This window comes from Phaethon aethereus (genome assembly GCF_964289735.1).
Source record: "Phaethon aethereus genome assembly, chromosome: 8".
Taxonomy (NCBI): Eukaryota; Metazoa; Chordata; class Aves; order Phaethontiformes; family Phaethontidae; genus Phaethon; species Phaethon aethereus.
The window spans coordinates 5,053,456-5,073,121 of record NC_138584.1 but is presented as its reverse complement, the minus strand read 5'-3'; the positions used below and the strand labels follow the sequence as shown (position 1 = coordinate 5,073,121).

Sequence of the window (19,666 nt, the reverse complement as noted above, 5' to 3'; positions counted from 1 at the left end):
ATGCCTGTGGCTTTCGGAAACGGACCGCTTCATCCTGCTGTTTTAAGGGGAGCTTCAAAGTTGAGGCTAATGGGGAGGTAGCTTTTCCTTGCCTCTGGCCATCTTGGAAAGGATGGTGGGTTTCCAGCAGGCTCCTAAAAGCAGAGAGCAGGTAGCAACAGGCTTCACGGGGGGCTGCGAGGGGGGCCGGAAAGCTGCTGAAGAAACACGTTGTGGTTTATCTCATTGCTTGCAGGTCGCTTAAAGTCATTTGGGACTTAACCCCCCACCCCAAAACCAGAGAGGCTCTCGCTGGCAAGCCTGTGATGGACCCCTGGGCCCCAGCCCGGCTGCCCCAGGCGCACCGCGGCCCCCCACCGCGGCCCAGGCGGGAGCTCCTCCGCGCGGGACCCCCACCTCGGCCTGGCTCCTGGGACGGGGGTCACCCCCCCGGCCAGCCCTGGGACGAGGGTCACCCTCCCTGGAGGGACGCCCGCAGACCGGCTTCCCGTGCCGAGCGCTGCGAGAGCAGCTACCCCCCCAGGCCGTACACCAGGTGAGAGCTGCCTCGCCGTGCCGTGCTGGCGCGCAGCCCCCTCCCCGTCAGCTCCTTCAAAATAAGATTCGACCGCCCCACCGCCCTCCCGGGCTTCCCACGCGGGTGCTGCCCTCGCCACGGCGCGGGCGGGGTGGTGCGCAGCCATGAGAGGCAGCGTGTGATTAGGTGACGTCCGGCTATCAAAGCAGCCAGTGACTTCTACAGCTGAGGCTGCGGAGCAGTTGCTGCTCCCCTTTCTTCTTACGGCTGTGACTTCTGCGGTTGCCGTTTTACAGGCTTCATCTCGGGCCCGAGGTGCATTTTTCTTGAAGGTTTGATTAAATGCGGTTTTTCTTTACCAAGTGCAAGGTGAACGATAAAAATACAAATGGCCATGTAGGAGCAAAAAGGGGGCCTGCAAGCTCAGCCGCCGAGAGAGCGGAGGGCAGAAGGGTAAAACATGGGCCAGAGGATGCTCTCAGCGCTGAGAGCTTCGAGCGCGCCCGCAGATTTGGCTGGCCTCGCCCGAGTTACGGCCCTCGGCGAGTGACGGCGCGGGTGCGCGGGGTGTTGCGCTGACGGGACGGGGGACGTTGCATGGGGCTGAGCGAATGGCTGCGTGACTTGGGAAGGGTTGAGGTGTGCGAGCGCCGGGTGAGCAGGTTGGGCTGGAGCCGGGGCTCTGGGGCATAGACCTGCGCTGAGCTGTGGGGTGGACACGGCGGCTCCAGAGCTTGGTGGAGAAGGTGTATTTGGGGGACATCCCCTAAGAAGTGGGTGCAAGTTGATCCCCATGACAAGTCCACACCATTGAGCATCTCTTGAAACTGCGGAGCAAAAGCTTTCTTGTAGAACAGGATGGGAAAAGATCCAAACCTCCTGCTGCTCCTCCTGTGCGCGATGCTGGACCTGCTCCTGCTGCATAAGCGAGGCACCTGGGCAGAGGACCTGGCTTTTCCATCACCCTTTCTGCCTCCAAAGATTGCCATCTGGGGCATGAGTATGTGGTCCAGAATCTGGCGTGGTGCCCTTTCTCAGACTACGTTGTGTTATGTTTCAGGCAAGGATATGAAGACCCCCACTGGTGGTATCCAACAGCCGGCTATGGGGGTGACTACACCTACCACAGCCACCAGTGGCAGCTGGTGGCCTGGCAGGATGACAGAGGTATGTCGTTCTCCTTTGAGTCTGGAGATGGAGGCAACTTGCTTGCAGGAGAAGAGGTGATACTTTCTCCAGGATGGATTGTTCTTCCAGGGCTCGCACATCTCCAGGGCTTGCTCCTGCCACGAGTGTGCGTTTGGGAGATCTGAGCAGGGATTACGTGTACCAAAGGGAATGTTTAATCTTGATCTGCATGGCTAAAAACCTGCCTCATTCCCTGTTCCGGGCTGAACTTGATCCTGATGGTGCTGTGTGACCAGGGTGGCTGGGGCCTTGTTTTTGCTGTTTCTGGAGTTCCTGGGCTGAAGAAAAAGGGAGGGAGGAAAGGACATCAGTGCTATGTCGGCAAACATATCGTACCTCCAACTTGCCGGGTTAATTTGGAAGCAAGTGGGGTGTGCATGGCAAATTGTCCGACTCCTTTCTTTTTGCAGCTTCGTTAGGCCTTGTTGCTCTGGAGGGACAACGCTCAATCTTGATTCTCTCTCTAGACCCGAGACAGGGAGAGCCTTACCGCAAGAGTACCAATTACCGGGACCAGCACTACTACAGGGGTTACCACCCCAACTTGGCTGTGACCCCCCCGGGGCAGGACAGGTAAGGGTGGGAGGTCTGGGCACCACTTGGTGCAACTGTCTGCTGCAAAATTACCGGGTTTGCGGCTGGTCTGAAAATCTCTGACCTTTGGGGTGTCTCTTTTTCCTCCTGTCTGCAGGACGCAGACCTACGATTCCTATGAGGAGAGCTACGTCTTGGCTGCCCAGCGGGAATGGGCAGGGGGAGAAACCTTCAGCAGCAATTCGGGGGAACCCGGGGGCCAGCCCCAAGAGGTAACCTCAAGATGGGCAGGGATGGAGGATAAAAGTCTTGGGAATCTCCCCAGAGATTTTGGGAGCAATCCATGTGTCCCTCTTCCAGCTGGGAAAGGAGGCTGAGGAGAAAAGGGCTGCTTTGCTATGTCGCATTTGGTGCTTAGCAGTCTCTGGGGATTATTATAGTGGGTCATTAGTATTTATGAACTACCTGCTGGGCTGTTGTTCCCCCAGGCATGGAGCTGCATGCCACCCCCTCACGGGGCCAGGGGCAGGGCAGAAATCCCGGCTTGGTGGGACGCTCTTCTGCATCCTCCATAGGTAGCTGAAAGCTGTGTGTCGTTGTCAGCTCTGTCCACCAAAGTCTGCTCCATCACGCCCGTGTCCTGATCACTGTGTTTTGCCAAAGAGCAAATTAAAAAGATCATATCAAAGGCTGCTGTGGTTTTTTTGCTCCTGAGCAGTTTTTCTTGATTCTCAAGCCCTGCCTGCTGGCTGTGTTAAGGAGTTTGTGTTAGGGCTAGGAAAGCTGTTGGGCTAGATCGGTGGCAGATATAAATTATTTTAAAAGCCACTGGGTTATGACCAGGGTATGTGCCATGATGAACATAAGATGCTGAAGGGTGTGAGCTGCTGGGCTGGGAATCATCTGTGCTGTGCTTCTCCCGCTGGGCATCTTCATGGAGGAGCAGAACAGCAGCAGTGACCCTTGTTTCTCAGCCAGGTTTGTATTTTCTCCCTTCCCTGCAGCCCTCGGGCCAGTCCAGCCTGCTCCGGCAGTACCGCGAGTCGGGGCTCAGTTCCAGCAGCTATGAGCTCAGCCAGTACCTCCACGACAGTGCCGACTGCTACGACCCCGCGCCGTCGGGGACCTGGAGCCCGGCACAGGCAGGTGAGGTGTGACGGGGCCCTGGCCCCGCTCTGACAAGGGGGGAGCAAGGAAATTAAATGGCTGGTGTTCAGAGATTTGCTGTCTAGCAGCCTGGCCCTTTCCTGGGGGAGGTTGTGCAGCTGCAGGGCATGACCTGGGGGGCTGCGGGGTGGGTGCATGGTCCAGTGGCTCTGCCCTGGTAGGTGCAGGAGCTGCCACGCATGCCTTCTGTTTTAGGGGCTAGTTCTTGCACTGGGGGTCAGGGGAGGGTTACTTAGGTCGGGGGGCCAGGTTGGGACCTGGTCGTGAACTCCATAGTGGAGGAGATGTGGGGTCTGGGTGGGTGGACTCACGGTGGCCTGTGTGTCGTTGCAGAGGGGCCCTTGGTGTCTACCCCGGCCCCAGTGGTGCCCCTCAAGTTCTCGCTGCCGCATGTGGCGGTGTGCTTTGGAGCCGGAGGCCAGCTGGTGCTGGTGTGTCCCCACCGCCCTGCCGAGCGGCAGCTAGCCCACGTTGAGCTACGCAGCCTGGAGGTATGCACCCCAGCCCGCCCTCGGTCCCCTCGCTGGAATGGCTCCTTTTGTCCTGAGGGATGCAAACACCGTTCGTCACCCGAAGGGCTTCCTCGGCAGCCTTCCTGTCCCCTGCTGCCGTCTTACCTCCAGCCCACGTGGGCTCTTGAGTCTGTGCTGTGCCAGCCTGTGCCTGGGCGTCGCTTCCAGCCTTCGGGCCCCGCATCCCGCTCCCTCAGCCCTGTAACCCTTGTCATCTGTTCACAGTGATGCCCTCTGATAGGGACAGACGTGGTCCATTCCTCTCCGAAGGGTAATGCTGCTCACCTTTCTGAAGTGCTCCAATACAGAAGTCACACCCATCCCCTGAGCTACCGCAGCATTTTCAGCCTCCTATTTTGCCTCCCAAAGGAAGCAGATGCCATTGCAACAGGCATTTCTTTCCTGGACCTTAGCATTGGGGTCCATGTGATAGTTTAGGGTCTATGCTCTGGGGTTACCTTAGGACAGCACAGAGGAAGGCTTCACCGGCACTGTTGAACCCTTGGCCAAGGTTAGCTGAGGCCGGCCTGATCGCTGGAGTCCAGCTGCTGAATTTGCTCTTGTTTTTTAGGTAATCCTTCATGACACGAAAGAGCTGGAGGAACTACAGGCCTTCCCAGGGCCCCTGACCAGGTATGCTGCACCAGCAGGTCCAGGAGCTGTGTCCTTCTGGCTGTACTGGCACGGCTGGCCTAGGAGCACCTCTCCTTTGGGAGGAGACATGACCCCAAGACAGACTTTAGGGCTCCCATGGTTTTGAGAGATCTGCAAAGACCAAGCCTAGGTTCAGATTGGGAGCCCATCTTTGCTGTGGTGTAGGTTGGCTTGGATTGTGGGAGATGTGGGGGTTTTTTTTTGAATATTCATAGGCTGTGGGTTTAGTGTGGTTTGCATGTCTGACCTTATTTTGTATTCATGCCCCAGAAAACTGATTTTTGGGAGATCTGTTTGGATGTCTAAAGCCCTGGGACAACCTGTGGTTTACCTTTTCCTAAGGTTTTTGTTCCCCGAGGCTGTTGAGCATGGCAGGGTCAGACCCAGTATGTACCTTCATCCAATGTGAGCCTGGGGATGAATCGTGGTGTATGGCATCAGGTTGGCTCTGTATCGTACTGGTTATTCCAGCCTGTCTTCTGGTCACTCGTAACCGAAGAGGGGGGAGAAAAGGAGTGTGCAAAAGGAGGAAAAGCATTTACTGAGTGAAAGAGCTGGGTAGAAAACCTGGAGGTTACCCCTTTGGCTAAAGGGGACGTTGGGAATCTCCATATGATGTGTTGGTGTGATGGAGTCAGGATCAGCACCTCCATCCCCAGGCCCTCTACCCTGGCTGATCTTGTGTTTCGGCCACCTTTTCTTTCCAACAGTCTGATTATTTTATTGTAAGACAGTGGTTCTGCCTGGCTTGCACATAGCTTAAAGGCTTCTGCTTCTGTTTCAGACCCAAAGGGTTTATGTGATCACCCATAAAGTGTGTCTTCCTCCCTGCACTATGCCAGTTAATCAAATAAAGGATACTGCCTGTATGTATTCCTGCTCCTGCAGCCTTGGACATCCACGGCTGTAACAGCAACACACAGCAAAGCAAAACTGAGGTTCTTTGCAGATGAATGGATGAAAATATTATCAGGAGGACAGAGAGGCTTTGAGATGCACTCTGGATCCCTGAAACACAGAAATCTGCAGAGAGTCATAATGATAAAATTTAAGCATTTTTGAGCTTGGTGTGGCCAATGAGGTATGTGGTCATTGGCACAGGGTATCTTCTCTCCTTCATCTTTCACTTTCAGTCTTTGGCATCCCCATTGGTGAACCTGGGGATGCTTTGAGTCTGAATGTCCTAGACTGTTTTGCTTTGTGTTTCTTTTGATGCCTTTCTTTGCTGCTGCAGGGAAGATCTGCACAAGGTGGATGTGATGACATTTTGCCAGCAGAAGATAGCCACGAGCTGTGATCTCTCAACACAGAGAGGCAGAGATTCAGCTCTTCTCTGGAAACTCCTGATCCTTCTCTGCCGGCAGAATGGGGTAGGTGCCCTGTGGAAGGGGATGAGCCTTTTGATCTGACAAGTGAGACAAGTTATATGCTCTTTAAGTGCCTCTTGATCCAGTCGCTATTTTCAGGGGAGTGTATCATGAAAGCATCCCATTCCCACAGTACCATCGATCAGTTTGACACTGCCCACGTACTTGGAGCAAACCCTTCTCCTGGATTGCTTTTCATCCTTGTGGACTACCAACAACCCAATGCCATAGCAGCTCTGAGCGGGACTGTTGCCACCTTCACTGAGGAGCCAGCACTTATACTTAAGGGGATTATTCCCTTAACCCAATGAAATCAACCCAATCTATTCTGTAGCTGCTTGTTGGAAGCAGAGATGATGTTCAGAGTGAGTGCTGGGAAGCTCTTGCTAGTTGTGTTGAATCCTTTGCCCTCCAAAACTGCGTGCTGGTGGCTGAGGCTGGTCTTGTTGGGGAGATGTGCTAGGATGAGGATACGAGTGTAAGGGTGTTGGACTGGAAGCGCTGTCAGCCTTTGCACACGGGGCAGCCTCCATGGGCCTTGCTTCTCCCCTTCCCTTTCGCAGTCTATGGTGGGCTCAGACACGGCTGAGCTGTTGATGCAAGACTGCAGGCACCAGGAGAAGTACAAGAGACAAAACCCTGCAGCAAACCTGATCGGCCTGACGGATGATGAGTGGATGTTGCGTCAGCCGGGGACGCTGGACCTCATCACAGGGGAGGTCCCTCCCATCGTGGAGACGCAGGCACAGATAGTGGAGAAGTTCACCAAGCTCCTCTACTATGGCAGGAAGAAAGTAAGTGGTGAGCAGGGTCCAGGACAGAGGGCTGACTTTTTTTCTTGGCCTCTTTGGCCTCTTCAGGCAGGTTTTACAGGGAAGTGTGGTTAAGAGGTGCCTCGTGGTTGTGGGATCAACCCTTCAAGTTGTGTTTGCACGGCAGGGCTTATGGCAGTGATTTCCCACCATTGGGATGGGGCCCTGAGTGAAGACAAGATGCGAGGCTTTCACCAGCTCCATGAGTTTAGTTGAAGCTATGATCTCAAAGGATATCAAAGGCACAGGAAGAGTGGAGGGTTGGATGCAGAGGATCTTGGGTGCCCAGGCTGGGATTCCATGGTGGTGGCATCAAGAGCTACCAGATAGCACAGACCTGGAAATCCAGGGATGACAATATTGCTATGAAGGTCCCATTTCCTGTCATCATGCAAGGTAAAAAGACAAAGGGACCTTTGTGAATACGGATTTTTTTTTTTGGGGGGGGGAGGTATTAGTTAAAGCCAGAGCAGTCATCAGAGCTCTTCTGAGCTGGGTGAGCAGAGGGGGTCCCCTGGCAGAAAAGGAGGGCAGGAAGTGAAGTCAGTGCAAACCCTTTCTCTTTTCCACCTTGGCTGCAGGATGCTCTGGTCTGGGCCATGAGAAACCAGCTGTGGGGCCATGCTCTCTTCCTCTCCAGCAAGATGGACCCTCGGACCTACAGCTGGGTGCTCACCGGGTAAGTTGGAGAGGTTAAAGCAACGTATGATGCTCTGTGACTGGCTTTGCCAAGCCTTTTATCTCTTCGGGTGCCCTCAGCCCCAGTGCACTGAAAAAAACCCATTAATTTCAGCTGGACCCTTGCAGGGGGGGCAAAGGGAAAAAGGAGGCGTCCATCCGAATGGGCCTGAGTCTTTCAAGCTTCCTGATGGACAGGAGAAACCAAGGTGGGGGCTGGAAAGCAGACGGAAAGCCATTCCCTGGGGATGTAGGGTGGATTTATTCTGAGTCTTTGGCTTTGCCCTTGCTGCCCTAGCAAAGGCATCCAGAGTAGAGGGAGCTGGGTTATCTTCTTCATGATCCAGCCTGGTCTGAGCTGCTCAGCCCACTCGTATGAACGTTTTCTGGTGGAATTAATGTACTTAGTCTGGATTGGGTTGATCCCTTCAGGGAGAGTTAAGCATAAATTTTCTGTCTTGTGCAACATGAATCCTTTTAAGGAGGTTTTATCCAGTGTTGTCCTGGAGACTTGCCTGCTCTGGAGGTGATTCAGATCATCAGCCTGGTGCGCTGATGATCCTTTCTGTGTTCTGGGCAACCCCTCAGGACACTGCTTTCCTGGGGCATTTGGAATGTGCCCTTGGAGGTGAATGAGGATTTGGGGTGCTGGCATGGCAACTCTATCTTTGCTATCTCCTCACAGGTTCACCAGCACGCTGGCCACCAATGACCCCCTGCAGACCCTCTTCCAGCTCATGTCAGGAAGGATCCCCCAGGCAGCACTGGTCCGTGAGCAAGAGGCTGGCCCTGGCACGTGTGCCCCTGTGCTGTCACCTGCTGTGACACCCACCTTTGTGGTGACCATCTCTGCTCACCTTCACTCTCCTCTTGTCTCCCTGCAGTGCTGTGGGGATGCCACATGGGGAGACTGGAGGCCCCACCTGGCTGTAATGTTGTCCAACAAAGTTGGAGACGTGGAGCTGAACCACCGAGCCATCGTCACCATGGGAGACACTTTGGGTGAGCTGAGGCCGTTGTAAGCATTTATGTTCCTGCTGTCTTGTAGCAGTAGTGGGTGGACACCTGCAGCGTCACTGTGCACATCTGCACTGGCACAGATGTGAATCGGTGTTAACTGGGGCATGCACACCTGTACCCCTGGAGAGCTGCAGTGCCTGTGCAGTGGCAGGGATGGGAGGTTGATAGATCCTACTGCTCTTTGTGCTGGCAGATGAGTCAGGCTCAGACACATCCATTAACTGCTTTTTTGGAAACACCTGGAGCAGCTGGACCCAGGGAGGTCATATGTAACTGCAGGGACTGAGACTTGCTCCCTGTCGTGGGGACTTTTGGGGATTTCATGCCAATAATGGCACCCTGCAGAGCTGGAGTCTGCTCAGGGTTCCCTGGTCCTACCAGTGAACTGAACCCCCTTCCTAGATACAGAGAACAGCAGTTGGGGAAAACAGACAAAAACCAGGGATAGATAACAGAGGGCTCAGGGTCTGAATGGGCAGGAAAGTAGGGTGGTTGGGTTTGGGTTTGCTTGGGGGTCTCCAAAGCAATGTTGACCATGCAGTGACCTCTCTCAGGACGAAGTGTTTGTCTTTTTCCCTCCCATCCAGCTGGCAGGGGAGCAGTCGAAGCCGCTCACTTCTGCTACCTGATGGCAGATGTCCCTTTTGGTTACTTCGGGACAAAGGCAGACCGCATGGCTCTACTGGGCAGCAACCACCGGTGAGTGAGCTCAGGCAGGCAGTGCCCTTGCCAGGGTGACGTGTCCCACCTTATCCCCATCCCTGGGAACTCACTTTCGTGCAAAAGCAATCCCTGTTTGTCAGTTTTTACTGCTCTCGGTGTGAGCTTTGCTCCAGGCCTCTCCAGCCACAGGCTGGCACGGTGGTGGAGCTGCGAATCTGTGTGGGGCTGCCTGGGGAGACAGCTCTGCGCCTGCTCACTGAACCTACCCCTCTCCTCCGCAGTCAGGCGTTCGCCCAGTTTGCCAGAACAGAGGTCATCCAGCGGATGGAAATCTTTGAGTACTGTCAGCAGCTACGACAGCCTGAATCCTTCCTGCTCCCCTTCCAGGTAGCAGAGGTGGACAAGCACCTCTGGTGCAGCAGCTCAGACCTGCCCCAAAACACGCATCCATCCCCCTGAAGCCAGGGATTCAGGCTGCTTTCCAAGGCTTGTTCTCTCGCTGGGCTTTGGGAGCGATGGGGAGGCTGCCCTGGCCGAGGGGCTCCTCCAGGTCAGGGCAGGGCACATTTTGAGGCATGATGTGTTTGATAGGTGCTTGCTCAGGTCTGGTTGCTGTCCTGCTCTCTGGGTAATGGATGGGCTTTTCATAATGCAAATAAGCGCCTGGCTGCTGCTGCCTCGGGTGGATAAGTGAAGATGGTGGGCTGGTGTTCTCTCCCCACAGCCCGTCTGCTTGCTCTGGGCAGGTCTGACCTTGAGACAGTGCTGTGGTTCGGGGAGCGAGGCCGTGTGGCCCCACGGGGATGAGTGGGATGTCCTCAAGTTGCAGATGACCTCTGGGCGATGAGACTCACGACAAGTCATGCTGGGATGATGTGCCATGGCAGAGGGGACCCATGGGCACGAGCACCTCCTTGCTCACCTATGTCTGCTCTGCTTCCTTCTCCTGAGGTGTACAAGCTCCTCTACGCCTCTCGCCTGGCTGACTACGGGCTCCCAGCCCAGGCCCTGCAATACTGCGAGCAGATTGCCACCGTGCTCCTGGGCAAGGATCCGGCCAGCCACCCCATCCTGGCCCAGCAGGTGATGAAGGTGAGTCTCATACCCCACTGCATCATTGGCAGGGTGTGATACCCATTCAGGACCCGGTGCGGTGGGAAGGATCCTCGGGGTTTCCCATGGCTGGGGCTGCTTGCCAGCTCTGAGCATCCCCCCAGAGTTTGCTGCCTGGCATGTGCTGTGCACAGCAAAGCCAATGCCTCCGTGAGGCCTCTAACACCCACAGATTTAGGGTAGAAAACAAAGGAATTGAGTTGACGGCCAAGTAGGAGCAGAGTTATTTGGAAGAAAAGGATGTTTTCTGTTCTGGAGGGGCTTTTTGAACTTCTAAATGGCACAGACTTAAGGAGCTGAAGTGTGAGTGCTTGACATTTCTCCTCCAGCATATCATCCCACAATTGCATTTACCTGTTGGCAGCTCTTTTGGGATGACAGAGAACAGGAGTGAGTCTCAGCTTGTAGCACTGAGCCCAGCCCCTCTGCTTCATGAGTGGGGTGCTGGGGCAGGGAGGGGAGAAGCAAAGTGTCCCAGGTCCCCAGAGCAGGTTGGGCTCTCAGGAGAGCGGGTCTGCCCACTCCGCGTGTATCACTGGGGCAGTGCCGAGGCTGCTCAAAGCCTTCCTCTGTCGGGAAGGGGTCAAAAGCTGTGAGCTGAGGGGCAGCAGGGATGCCTGTCTGAAGCAGGTGCTGTAGAAATCGCCCAAAACTCGGCTGGTGCAGCCCCCCGCCCCTCCATCATCGAAACCTATTTACTGCCTAACTGGCTCTCAGATCTGCCGTTCTGCTGGGGATAGTGCTTCTCCTGGGAGAAAACACTTTCATCTGAAAAACTAGTGCATTCGTAGACACTCCTGTCTTTGATGTTTTAGACTGTGTTACAAATTATGATACACATTAGGGTTTGATTAAGACTTCCCCTCTTTTGAAGCTGGGGACAATCTACAACCAGGTGCTGGTGCATTAATATTGGATCAAAGTGCACATTAGCTTTTGGATTAAACATTCCCCTCGTTTAGGAGTAATCATGCTTATAATTTCCTCTTTCCTGCAATTGATTTAGGATGAACACGTGTGTGTTTGCAAAAAGACGGGACGGTGGGTCTGTTGGCAGCGTAAGCTCCTGGCTGGGTGCTGGGTTACTCCGCTCTCCGTGGCTGTCCCGTGTCCCGAGCCGGGCTCCAGCCATGTGGGTTGTGTCTCGCTGTAACCTCCTGGAGGCGGGAAGTGTTTTGTGCTGGTTTAGACTTTGTTCTTAAAAACTTAGGGAATAGGAAGAAATGGGGACTGGTGCTGGGGGGAAAGCTGAGACCCGTGTGGTTGCAGAGGGTGGCTGAGCTGCTAAGTCCCCTCTGGATGGCTTTTGGTGGCACTTGATGTGGCAGCCTCATAGCAAAGCATAGAAGATAAATGAGTGCGAGGGAGCTTGAGAAATCTCCACGAAGTGGGTTGCTACCAGAAAGAAAAAATTCAGTGAAGACTTGGGTGAAGAGCGGTGCTTTGAGTGTCCTCTCCCCTGGTCCAGCTGTCTTAAAACTGGACCCTTTTCTAAGCAATTTCTCCAGGCTGGGATTTAGCTCTGCAGGGAGCCCTCCGTTGCTCCCTGGGCTGATGGGATGGGTCATCCCAGAAGAGCCTCTTGCTGTTGATGGTAGCTGGAGCCCCACATGATTGAGGTGGGTCTGTGCTGCCCTGGTTGCAAGCCCTCTCTTGCAGGAAAAATTAAACACACAGCAGCAATACTGCAGAGAGGGACCTGGGGGAGATAGTGGAGCATGGAAAAAATACCAAGCAGCAACATGATAGCAGAATGCTGTTGCAAAAAAAAAAAAAAAATCCAATGTTATTCTGGGCTGTGAGAGCAAGAATGGCATGTGTGAGACAAGGAGGTGATAACCCCTCCATGCTCGGGTCTCGGGGGTCTTGGCTGGGGCACTGGGCCCTGTTGGGGATGCTGCGCTCAGGACCAAATCGGAGCAAGTGCAGAGGAGAAGAGCAGGGTGATAAGAGATTGAGGGGGAAATGACCTCCCAAGAAGGCCTTGGGGTTATTTTTTTCCAGATAAGATATGCTGGGGGAGGAAGGGGTAGGGGAGATGTGATAACAGTCCGCTGGCACGCAGGAGGCTGCTTTTCGGGAATGGTGCCTGACTGTCCCCGCAGCTTCTGTGGGAGCAGGAATCGAGAGGCTTAGTTTGCAGCAGGGAAGATTTCACTTAGATATTACGAAAAAACTCTTTGGCTCTAAGGACATTAAGCATCAGGACAGGCCTAGGAGGCTGTGAAATCTTCTTGGAGATTTAAGTGCAAATCAGACAAACACAGGCTGCATGGGCTGGTGTTGGGCACACAGGATTTTCTAGAACGTTGGCAGATGGAGCAGGTAACCTCAGTGGGTCCCTCCCAGCCCTGTATTTGTTTTCTGCATGGTTATGAGCGATGGTAATGCTTGTGGCGTTATGTCAGGTATGGGGTTGGTGCACAGCCCTGGGAGCTGGGCTGTTTCCAGGGCTCCTGGTGGGGTGTCCTGCAAACCTGCTGGTGCCTTGGGCTGGCTGTCAAGTGGGATTAAAGGTGCTCATTTACCTTGGAGGAGAAAAGGATGATAATAGTTACCTGCCTCTCTGACATGAAGAGCCTCTTTGACAACGGCACTTGCGGAGGTGGCTCAGACAGCCCTGCTGGGGTCTCCGTGGGGCACGGGATGGGCCAGCGCCTCTCCACAGCAATGCAGGAGAGGGAATAAATCTTGCATAAGAGGCTGTTGTTACTTTTACCCCCATATGATAAAGTGCAGCAGCTCTGGTGCTATTTTCCCCCGGGCTTGTGTGCCTGGCCACCTGCAATTGCTGCCAGGGTCGGTCTCTTCCCTGTGGAGCTGAGATGTGTGATGAGCCCTGTTGCCCTCCCGGCTCCACAGCTAGCCGAGCGGCTGAAGCTCTCCGACCCGCTGCTCCTGGAGATGCCAGAGCAGGACCAGACGCTGGAGCCAGACTGGCTGGTAGAGCTCCGAGCCTGCTGCCGGCAGTGGGAGGTAAGGTGGAGCAGGGATGCTGGGGGGGCAGCCGGTCTGCGTTGTAGTTTGTCTGCAGGAGCATCCTCCTCCTCTGCCCTGAATCCGAGGGGATGGCTATGGAGGTTCGAAGGCCGGTGTTATCCGGGCACCTTTCCTCTTGGCTTGTGAGCTCAGGGATGAGGCCTCTGCTGTGGGACCTGCAGCTTCAGCGGGAGCAGGGGGGTTGCAGAGCCCGAGGGTGTGAGCAGCGAGGGCTGCAGAGCTTCATGGGGGCAAAACGCTCCTTGTCTTGGCTCAAGGAGGGCAGTAGGGGCTGGTGGGTGAATGAAGATCTCCTCTTGCAGTGAGGATATTGAGGGCCATCACCCTGCAGATGTGTGCTCTCCTGTCCCTTAACTCTGGTCTGGTTCTTGGATTAATGCTCTTTCTTCAGGTCTCGTGTCTGCTTTCAGTTTTGTGCCCTTTTCTTTCTCCAGTTTCCCCTCTTGCTTGCTCTTAGCAGCGCAGCAGTGCTGCAGCCCCCTTCACTTGCTGGGAAAGAGCTGTGACTGTGCTGGTATGGGTCTCACCTGGGGTCCCACGGCCTGGGGGGAGTCATGAGCCCCAGACCGCCAGCAACCCTTTTGCATTGGTTTTGTGCTTTCGTTAGTCTTTGCCCTGTGCCATCCTTTTTTCCACCTGTTTTATCACATTTCTCCTTCTGACTACTTGCAGGTGGAAGACGACCTCTCTCCGGAGGTGGCAACTGCTCAGCCTGGGCTCTCCTGGGCTGCTGTGTCGATGGCAGGTAAAGAAAACGAAGCAGGAGGTTGCAATCACTGCGGTGGGCTTCTCTGCGCGTGGAGTTGTGCTGCTACGGGCTGTGAGGCAGCTCCCTGCTCCCCGGAGCATTTCTCAGCAGCTATTCCTCGCTCCTTACATCCCCCAGAGCTCAAAATTTTGTTCCTGCCTGGGTGGATCCCTCTGGTGTGGGGCTGCCAGGGATGGGCTGCAAACCAAGGGGTTGGTGCTTGTGCCCTCCACACAAAGCCTGAGTAATTTGTCCTAATATCACAGCCACAGGAGTCCCTGCGGGTACTGTGGGGGGAGAAGGGAGGCTGAGGGAGGGCGGCTGGATGAAGTACGTGCCTCCCAGCTGAGACTCGAGGGAGACAGCCCCATTCCCAGGCAGTCCTCTGAGGGTGCAAATTGGAGCTGAACTAAGGGGATTTCACACTTGCACAGCTTGTCCCTCTGTGCCGGGCTGCAGCATGCCTGTTGGTGAAGCCCCAGTAATTCCCCTTCCCTGCTACCTCTTTCATCCCTTTGCTTTGCCTCTTGGAGACCCCAAGAGTCTCTTCCAGTGCTGGTCCACCCAGAGGGTCAAGAGACATCAAGATGAGGGATGTGAGCTTCCCCTGGGTGGCTCTCAAGGGAAGAGCTGGAGACTTTCCTAGCTAGGCAACGTGTCCATCGAGATGCTCCATTGAGAAGCCAGGGGCTGGTGACCCGTTGGCGTTGCTTCACAGCCACCTCCATCAGCAGGACATCCCAGCACAGCCTGCTGCTCCTCACTGCTGCTCACTGCTCAGGTCTAGCTTTCTGCTGGGAACGCCGGCACCTGTGGGTGGAGAATAAAGGCTGGTACAGACAGGATAACACATGACAAATTTCTCCAAGCCATTTCTCCCTATCAGCTTTCCTTGCTGCTGCCAAATTCCTTTTCAAAGAGCTCTTCCAGGCAAGTAAAAAGGATCATCAACCCTGATTGCCTTCTGCTGCTATCAGGGCTGAGGCTATGATCATCCTTCTCTGGAAAAAAAGTTGCAGGTATGATGGGATGGCTTTTCCAAGCAGCCAGGTCTGTTCTATGTGGTCTTGGCAGCTCACTTTCCTGATGCTTGGTACTTTTCTTCATTGAGAAGGCTGTACAGAGTTGCCATCTGAGGGACCTGCACACAGAGAAAGCTGGTTTCATGCTGAATTCATCCATCTTGGGAAGACAAAGCCCAAATCAAGGTGCTAAGCTGGGATGCACACAGTCACAGCAACCTCCCTCTCTGTCCTTACAGCCGGGGCTTTCCTCCCTGACTTTCCCCAGCAGAGCTTGCTGGGCAGTGTGGCGTTGAGCATCCATCCATCCATCCTCCCTGCGATCCCACTGCTGCCGCAAGCATCTCCAGGCTGCGTGGGAGCAGCTCACGGGCGCGAAGCTGATCCTGAGCGGGCTGGAGGTGATTCCGGCAGGCAGAGCATCCGAAAGCAGCAATAGTCTGTCCCTAGGCTCAGTGCCCAGCATGTTTTTGGCCGGAGGCTGCAGGGCTAGAACAAGCAGGACGTGCACCTGGGACGAACAGCAGTGTGCTGCCCGCGCCGTGTCTAACATCAGAGCAACACGTGTGTGTTAAATAAAACAAACCCCACTTGCTCAGCCTGCCTTTCAAACAAAAAGAAAACCAACCCTGAATAAACCTGCCTAAAGCAAGAAACTCATCCGTGGGCGCTCCTGTGGAGCAGGAATGAAGGCTATGGCTTCCCGGTGAATTTTCTTTCCTGCTCAGGGTGTGCAGCAGGAGTGGAAGAAAAGACTGGAAGCCCTGGCTCCTTTGAACTGCTGGCATGTGCTGCTCGTGCTTGGTCTCTTTGCTTCCAGAGCATTCCCCTTCTGAGTTTGTTTGCAGCCTCAGGCATGCTCCCAGGAGGTTTTTCCCCCCGTCTTTCACAGCCCACCTTCCTTGAAGCCTCTGAAAGGTCCCTGCTGCCGCACCCTGCCCTACCTCCTCTCCCTTGCCTGCGCGTGGTCCCTGGGGTCCCTCCTCATCCCCCGGCTCCCGCTGATGTATGATGGAAAACGGGAGAATTCTGTGCGACAGCCTGATGAAATTATAAACACTGGAGTAAACTCCTAAGGTGTGGAGTTTTTTTTCGCAGATGGAGAGCCCAGGCAAGAGCTTCCCTGGAGCGAAGGCTACCAGTATGGCCAGTGGACCCAGCCTGTGCCGCCCCATGGATCCAGGTCCCATGAGGACGTGTCCCTCTGGCCCCCGGCAGCCGCTCAGGTCGCAGCATTGCCGGTGCCCGGTGTTGGGCAGGACCTGCAGCCCCCCGCACTCGGCCCAGGGACGGCCGTTCCTCTGGGAGGGGTTGTTGCTGAGCCGGTGCCGCAGGCAGGTAAGTGCTTCCGCCTTGTTTCGCTGCAAAAATGCCTGTCCCCAGTTAGTGGCAGCGGGATGGGGTGTCCCTTGGGGAGGTGTGATCCCCCATGGCACGTGTGTCAGTGAACGCTGTTCCCTGTTAGCGCTGCCTTCACCCAGTGCCTTGTTTCCCCCCAACCTTGCCCCAGAAATGGAGCCACGCTTGGCCCGGTGCTGTGCATGCAAACCAAGCCCACCGCTGCCGGCCAGCCTGGGCAGGTGGGTCTTCATGTTCACAAGGCTTTGCCCAAAGCAGCGAGGGAGGGCAGTCGTGGGTTGGTGGCAGCGCTGCCGCTTCCCTGCCGGATGGGAAAACCAGCTTCGCGCCAGGCAGCGCAAGCCGGGTTTTTGAGATGCACCCGTGCAGCCTTGTGACCGGGCAGGGACAGGGACCAGAATGGCCTTTTGCACCTCTTGGGGGGGCATCTTGGCCACATGGCCTTGCTCTCTGGGATGGGATGATAGAAGCGCTGACAGTACCTGACATGCGGCAGGAGCTCCTCGGGCCAAACCCTGTGTCCTTCCCTCTGCTCCACAGGAGAAGCTGGGGAGCCCTGGGGTGCCCCACTGTCCCCTGGGGGGGTGCAGCCATCCCTCCCAGCAGAGCAGGTGAGTCAGAGGGGTCAGGGAGACTATCCCATAGGGGGGACCTGGGGGAATTTGGGACTCACTGGCTCATCCTTTCATGTACTTAAGTCACACAGCAAGCCCCCATCAGGTGCTAGCTGTCCCCTCGGGGGACCTGGTGGGTTAGGGTAGCCCTCTCCAGCTTCCTACCACCGGAGTGCCCAGCTGCCCGCTGCTCCCCGCCTGCTGTGTAAGGGACGCGGGGGTCCCCGGGGACGCTGTCCGTTAAGCCTGGCATGGAGGTGTCCGGCGGGCACTCTGATCGTGTTTGGGGCGGCTCCTCCGGGAACACCATGCAGCAGCTCCCATCTTTGATGCCAGGAGGGGTTAAAGGCAAGGGCTCGGACTGCCTCGGAGAGCTCCACTGTCTCCTTGGAAGACGACAGCCGGCCTTCCTCGGAGAGTGCGGCTGAGGACACTGCTGAAGAGCTGGCACCAGCAGAGGCGGTGAAGCCGGGTGAGGACAAGGTGAGCACGCCAGAGCTGATGTGAAGCCTTGTGCTCTGAGCTTGTCCATCTCTGCCTGCCGTGCCTGCCCCTGGCAAAATACTACCCGCTCCCAGTGGGCATCTGGGTGACCATGGCATCCTCCTCTTCACATCAGTTTCCACTGTTTTCCTTTATGACAACCTCCATTTTCCCAGAGCTCTGGATTCAGGTGGTTTGGCTGGTTTCGGTCAAAGCCCACCAAGGAAACCTCTCCCAAAGCCGTGTCTGAGACAGCCCCGGACTCCCCCACGCCGGGACCGCAGGTAGGGGACACAAGGCTGTCCTGTCCCCAGGTGACATCCAGGGTACAGCTATGAGGATGAGTGACCTGTCTCCCCAACCTTCCACTATTTCTGCCTCCGTCCTCATGCCAGTGGCCGTGCCATTGCACAGCGCTTCATGTCTGTAGCCACTCTGTGCGGGGACAGAGCAGGACCAGGAGCCCTTTTAGCCTGGAATTGAATCCTTGATTAATAATAATTGTAAATTTATGAAGCCTCTTTGATCTGGGATGTTCTCTGAGAGCTCAGCAAACTCTGCGGGGATCGCTTGCCCTCCACCAGAGCGGTAGCTGCGAGCGGCACTGCTCCAGCAGGTTTTAGGAGCTGAAGGGAAGGAAAACATATTTAATTGGAAGAGCAGCCGAGACAGGGAAGCAGCGGGGAGAGGGAAGCAGCCATGCGTTGTTACCCCAGTCCTGGCTGAGTGCTCGGGGTGTCACATCCCCAACTGCAGCTGGACGGTGGGCTTGAAGGCAGATGTTGGAGCGAGATCCTCTCCTGGAAGTTTTCTCCTGGTTGAGAATGACCCTACAGTGCCTGGAGCAGGAAATGTTGGGATATGCTTCCAAAACTAGCAGGAGATGAGGAACAGAGGGTGACCCGTGGACCCTGGGTGGCCACTTATACTGTACACAGGCTTGGTGTCCGACCTCCCACCTAAATTTAAGCTCTCTGGGCAGTTTAGCTTTGTGACAGGGGTTGCTTGCCCTGACCCTGTAGCCCCTCCATAGCTTGGTTGCCTGCAGCTCTTGGGGTACCTCTCCAGCAGGATGGGTGCAGAGAGGTACCCCCAAAATGCGGTGTAGTATCTGGTGCGGAGGTCTCCTCTCCATGCAAGGAGCTTCTGCTCTAAAGGGGGTGGATGTGGTTTCAGGAGCAGACGTTGCCATCCTCACTCGATGCCCCTCTCGCAGCTGAGACAGGCCCTTCAGCTCAGCCTCCCTCCAGAAACCACGGTAAGTGCCGTGCGGGTCCCCTCGCCCCTTTCCCTGTCAGCCTCTTAGAAGATGCTCCTCTTAATTTTAAGGTTTATTTTGGTTGCAGGAGGAATGCAAGGTGAAAATACCTTTGCTGTTACTGCAGTGTCCGTTGGGATGAAAGGCTCGTGGGACATGGATGGTGGGGAGGCAGCGGGAGAGCAGGTGAGGAGAGGAGGGAGGTGTATTTGTGTGTGATGGGGGGTCCAGGGCACCTCTCTGCTCGGGGTGGCTCTGAAATTGGGGGGGTGGCTGTTAAGTTTTTCTCCCTTCACCCCTTCCAGACCAGTTCCCATGGATCTCCCCCACCAGTGGGCACAGTCCCCCTCTTCAACCCTGTGCAGGTGTCTCAGGTGAGAGCAGCCTCCTGGCGTGTGGCTGGGTAGGGCTGGGGGTGGCTCTTGGCTTTGGGGGTGATGCCAGACTGCCCGTGATCTGCTAGGGGCAGGGGGACACTGGGGATACCAGCCCTGGGTACAAAGGTTTGGTGTTTATAAGAAAATTAACTGGGGGAGGACAGTGGGGGGGGGGGTGTGATGGAGGAGGGAAATGGGGCAGGGGGTGCTTGTGGCTGCATCTTGAGCCCAGCGGGTCTGCCTTTTGGGGTAGAACTCTCCCTTACACCATCTCTCTCTGCTTCTCAGCTCACCGCTACTGCGCGATCCAAACAACCCCGGCCGCTTTCCCAGCGGCGCTACCCCACCCCCCTGTGAGCGGAGAGAATTGCAGAAGGCCGGGGGAGGGATGGCAGAAATCAACAGCGGTGACCATTTGCTGAAAGTTTTTAACCAGAATGGTTGTTTGTGGTTATTTTGTAAGGGTGTGGCAGATGCATAGTTCTGCCCTGGGCCGCGGGCTCAGCCACCTGTTGTGTAGGTGCTTGGGGGTCGGGGTGTTTAAATGTCACTATAAACGGCAGACGGGGGGGGGGTAAAA

At 55.6% G+C, this 19,666-nt stretch overlaps 1 protein-coding gene across 1 annotated transcript; it reads left to right on the top strand.

Annotated features, from left to right (window-relative positions):
* Nucleotides 1-305: 305 nt before the first annotated feature.
* SEC16B (SEC16 homolog B, endoplasmic reticulum export factor) lies at nt 306-19,443 on the top strand (the record flags this gene model as incomplete). The annotated part of the gene is made up of 25 exons (XM_082002727.1): nt 306-535; nt 1,578-1,684; nt 2,173-2,278; nt 2,397-2,511; nt 3,244-3,385; nt 3,740-3,897; nt 4,490-4,551; nt 5,807-5,942; nt 6,503-6,733; nt 7,333-7,430; nt 8,115-8,196; nt 8,314-8,431; nt 9,037-9,148; nt 9,398-9,499; nt 10,000-10,204; nt 13,088-13,201; nt 13,898-13,970; nt 16,094-16,333; nt 16,895-16,965; nt 17,305-17,451; nt 17,628-17,735; nt 18,208-18,214; nt 18,798-18,895; nt 19,015-19,083; nt 19,375-19,443. The coding sequence occupies 25 exons, from the start codon at nt 306-308 to the stop codon at nt 19,441-19,443; spliced, it is 3,000 nt and encodes a 999-aa protein (XP_081858853.1).
* Nucleotides 19,444-19,666: the final 223 nt, after the last annotated feature.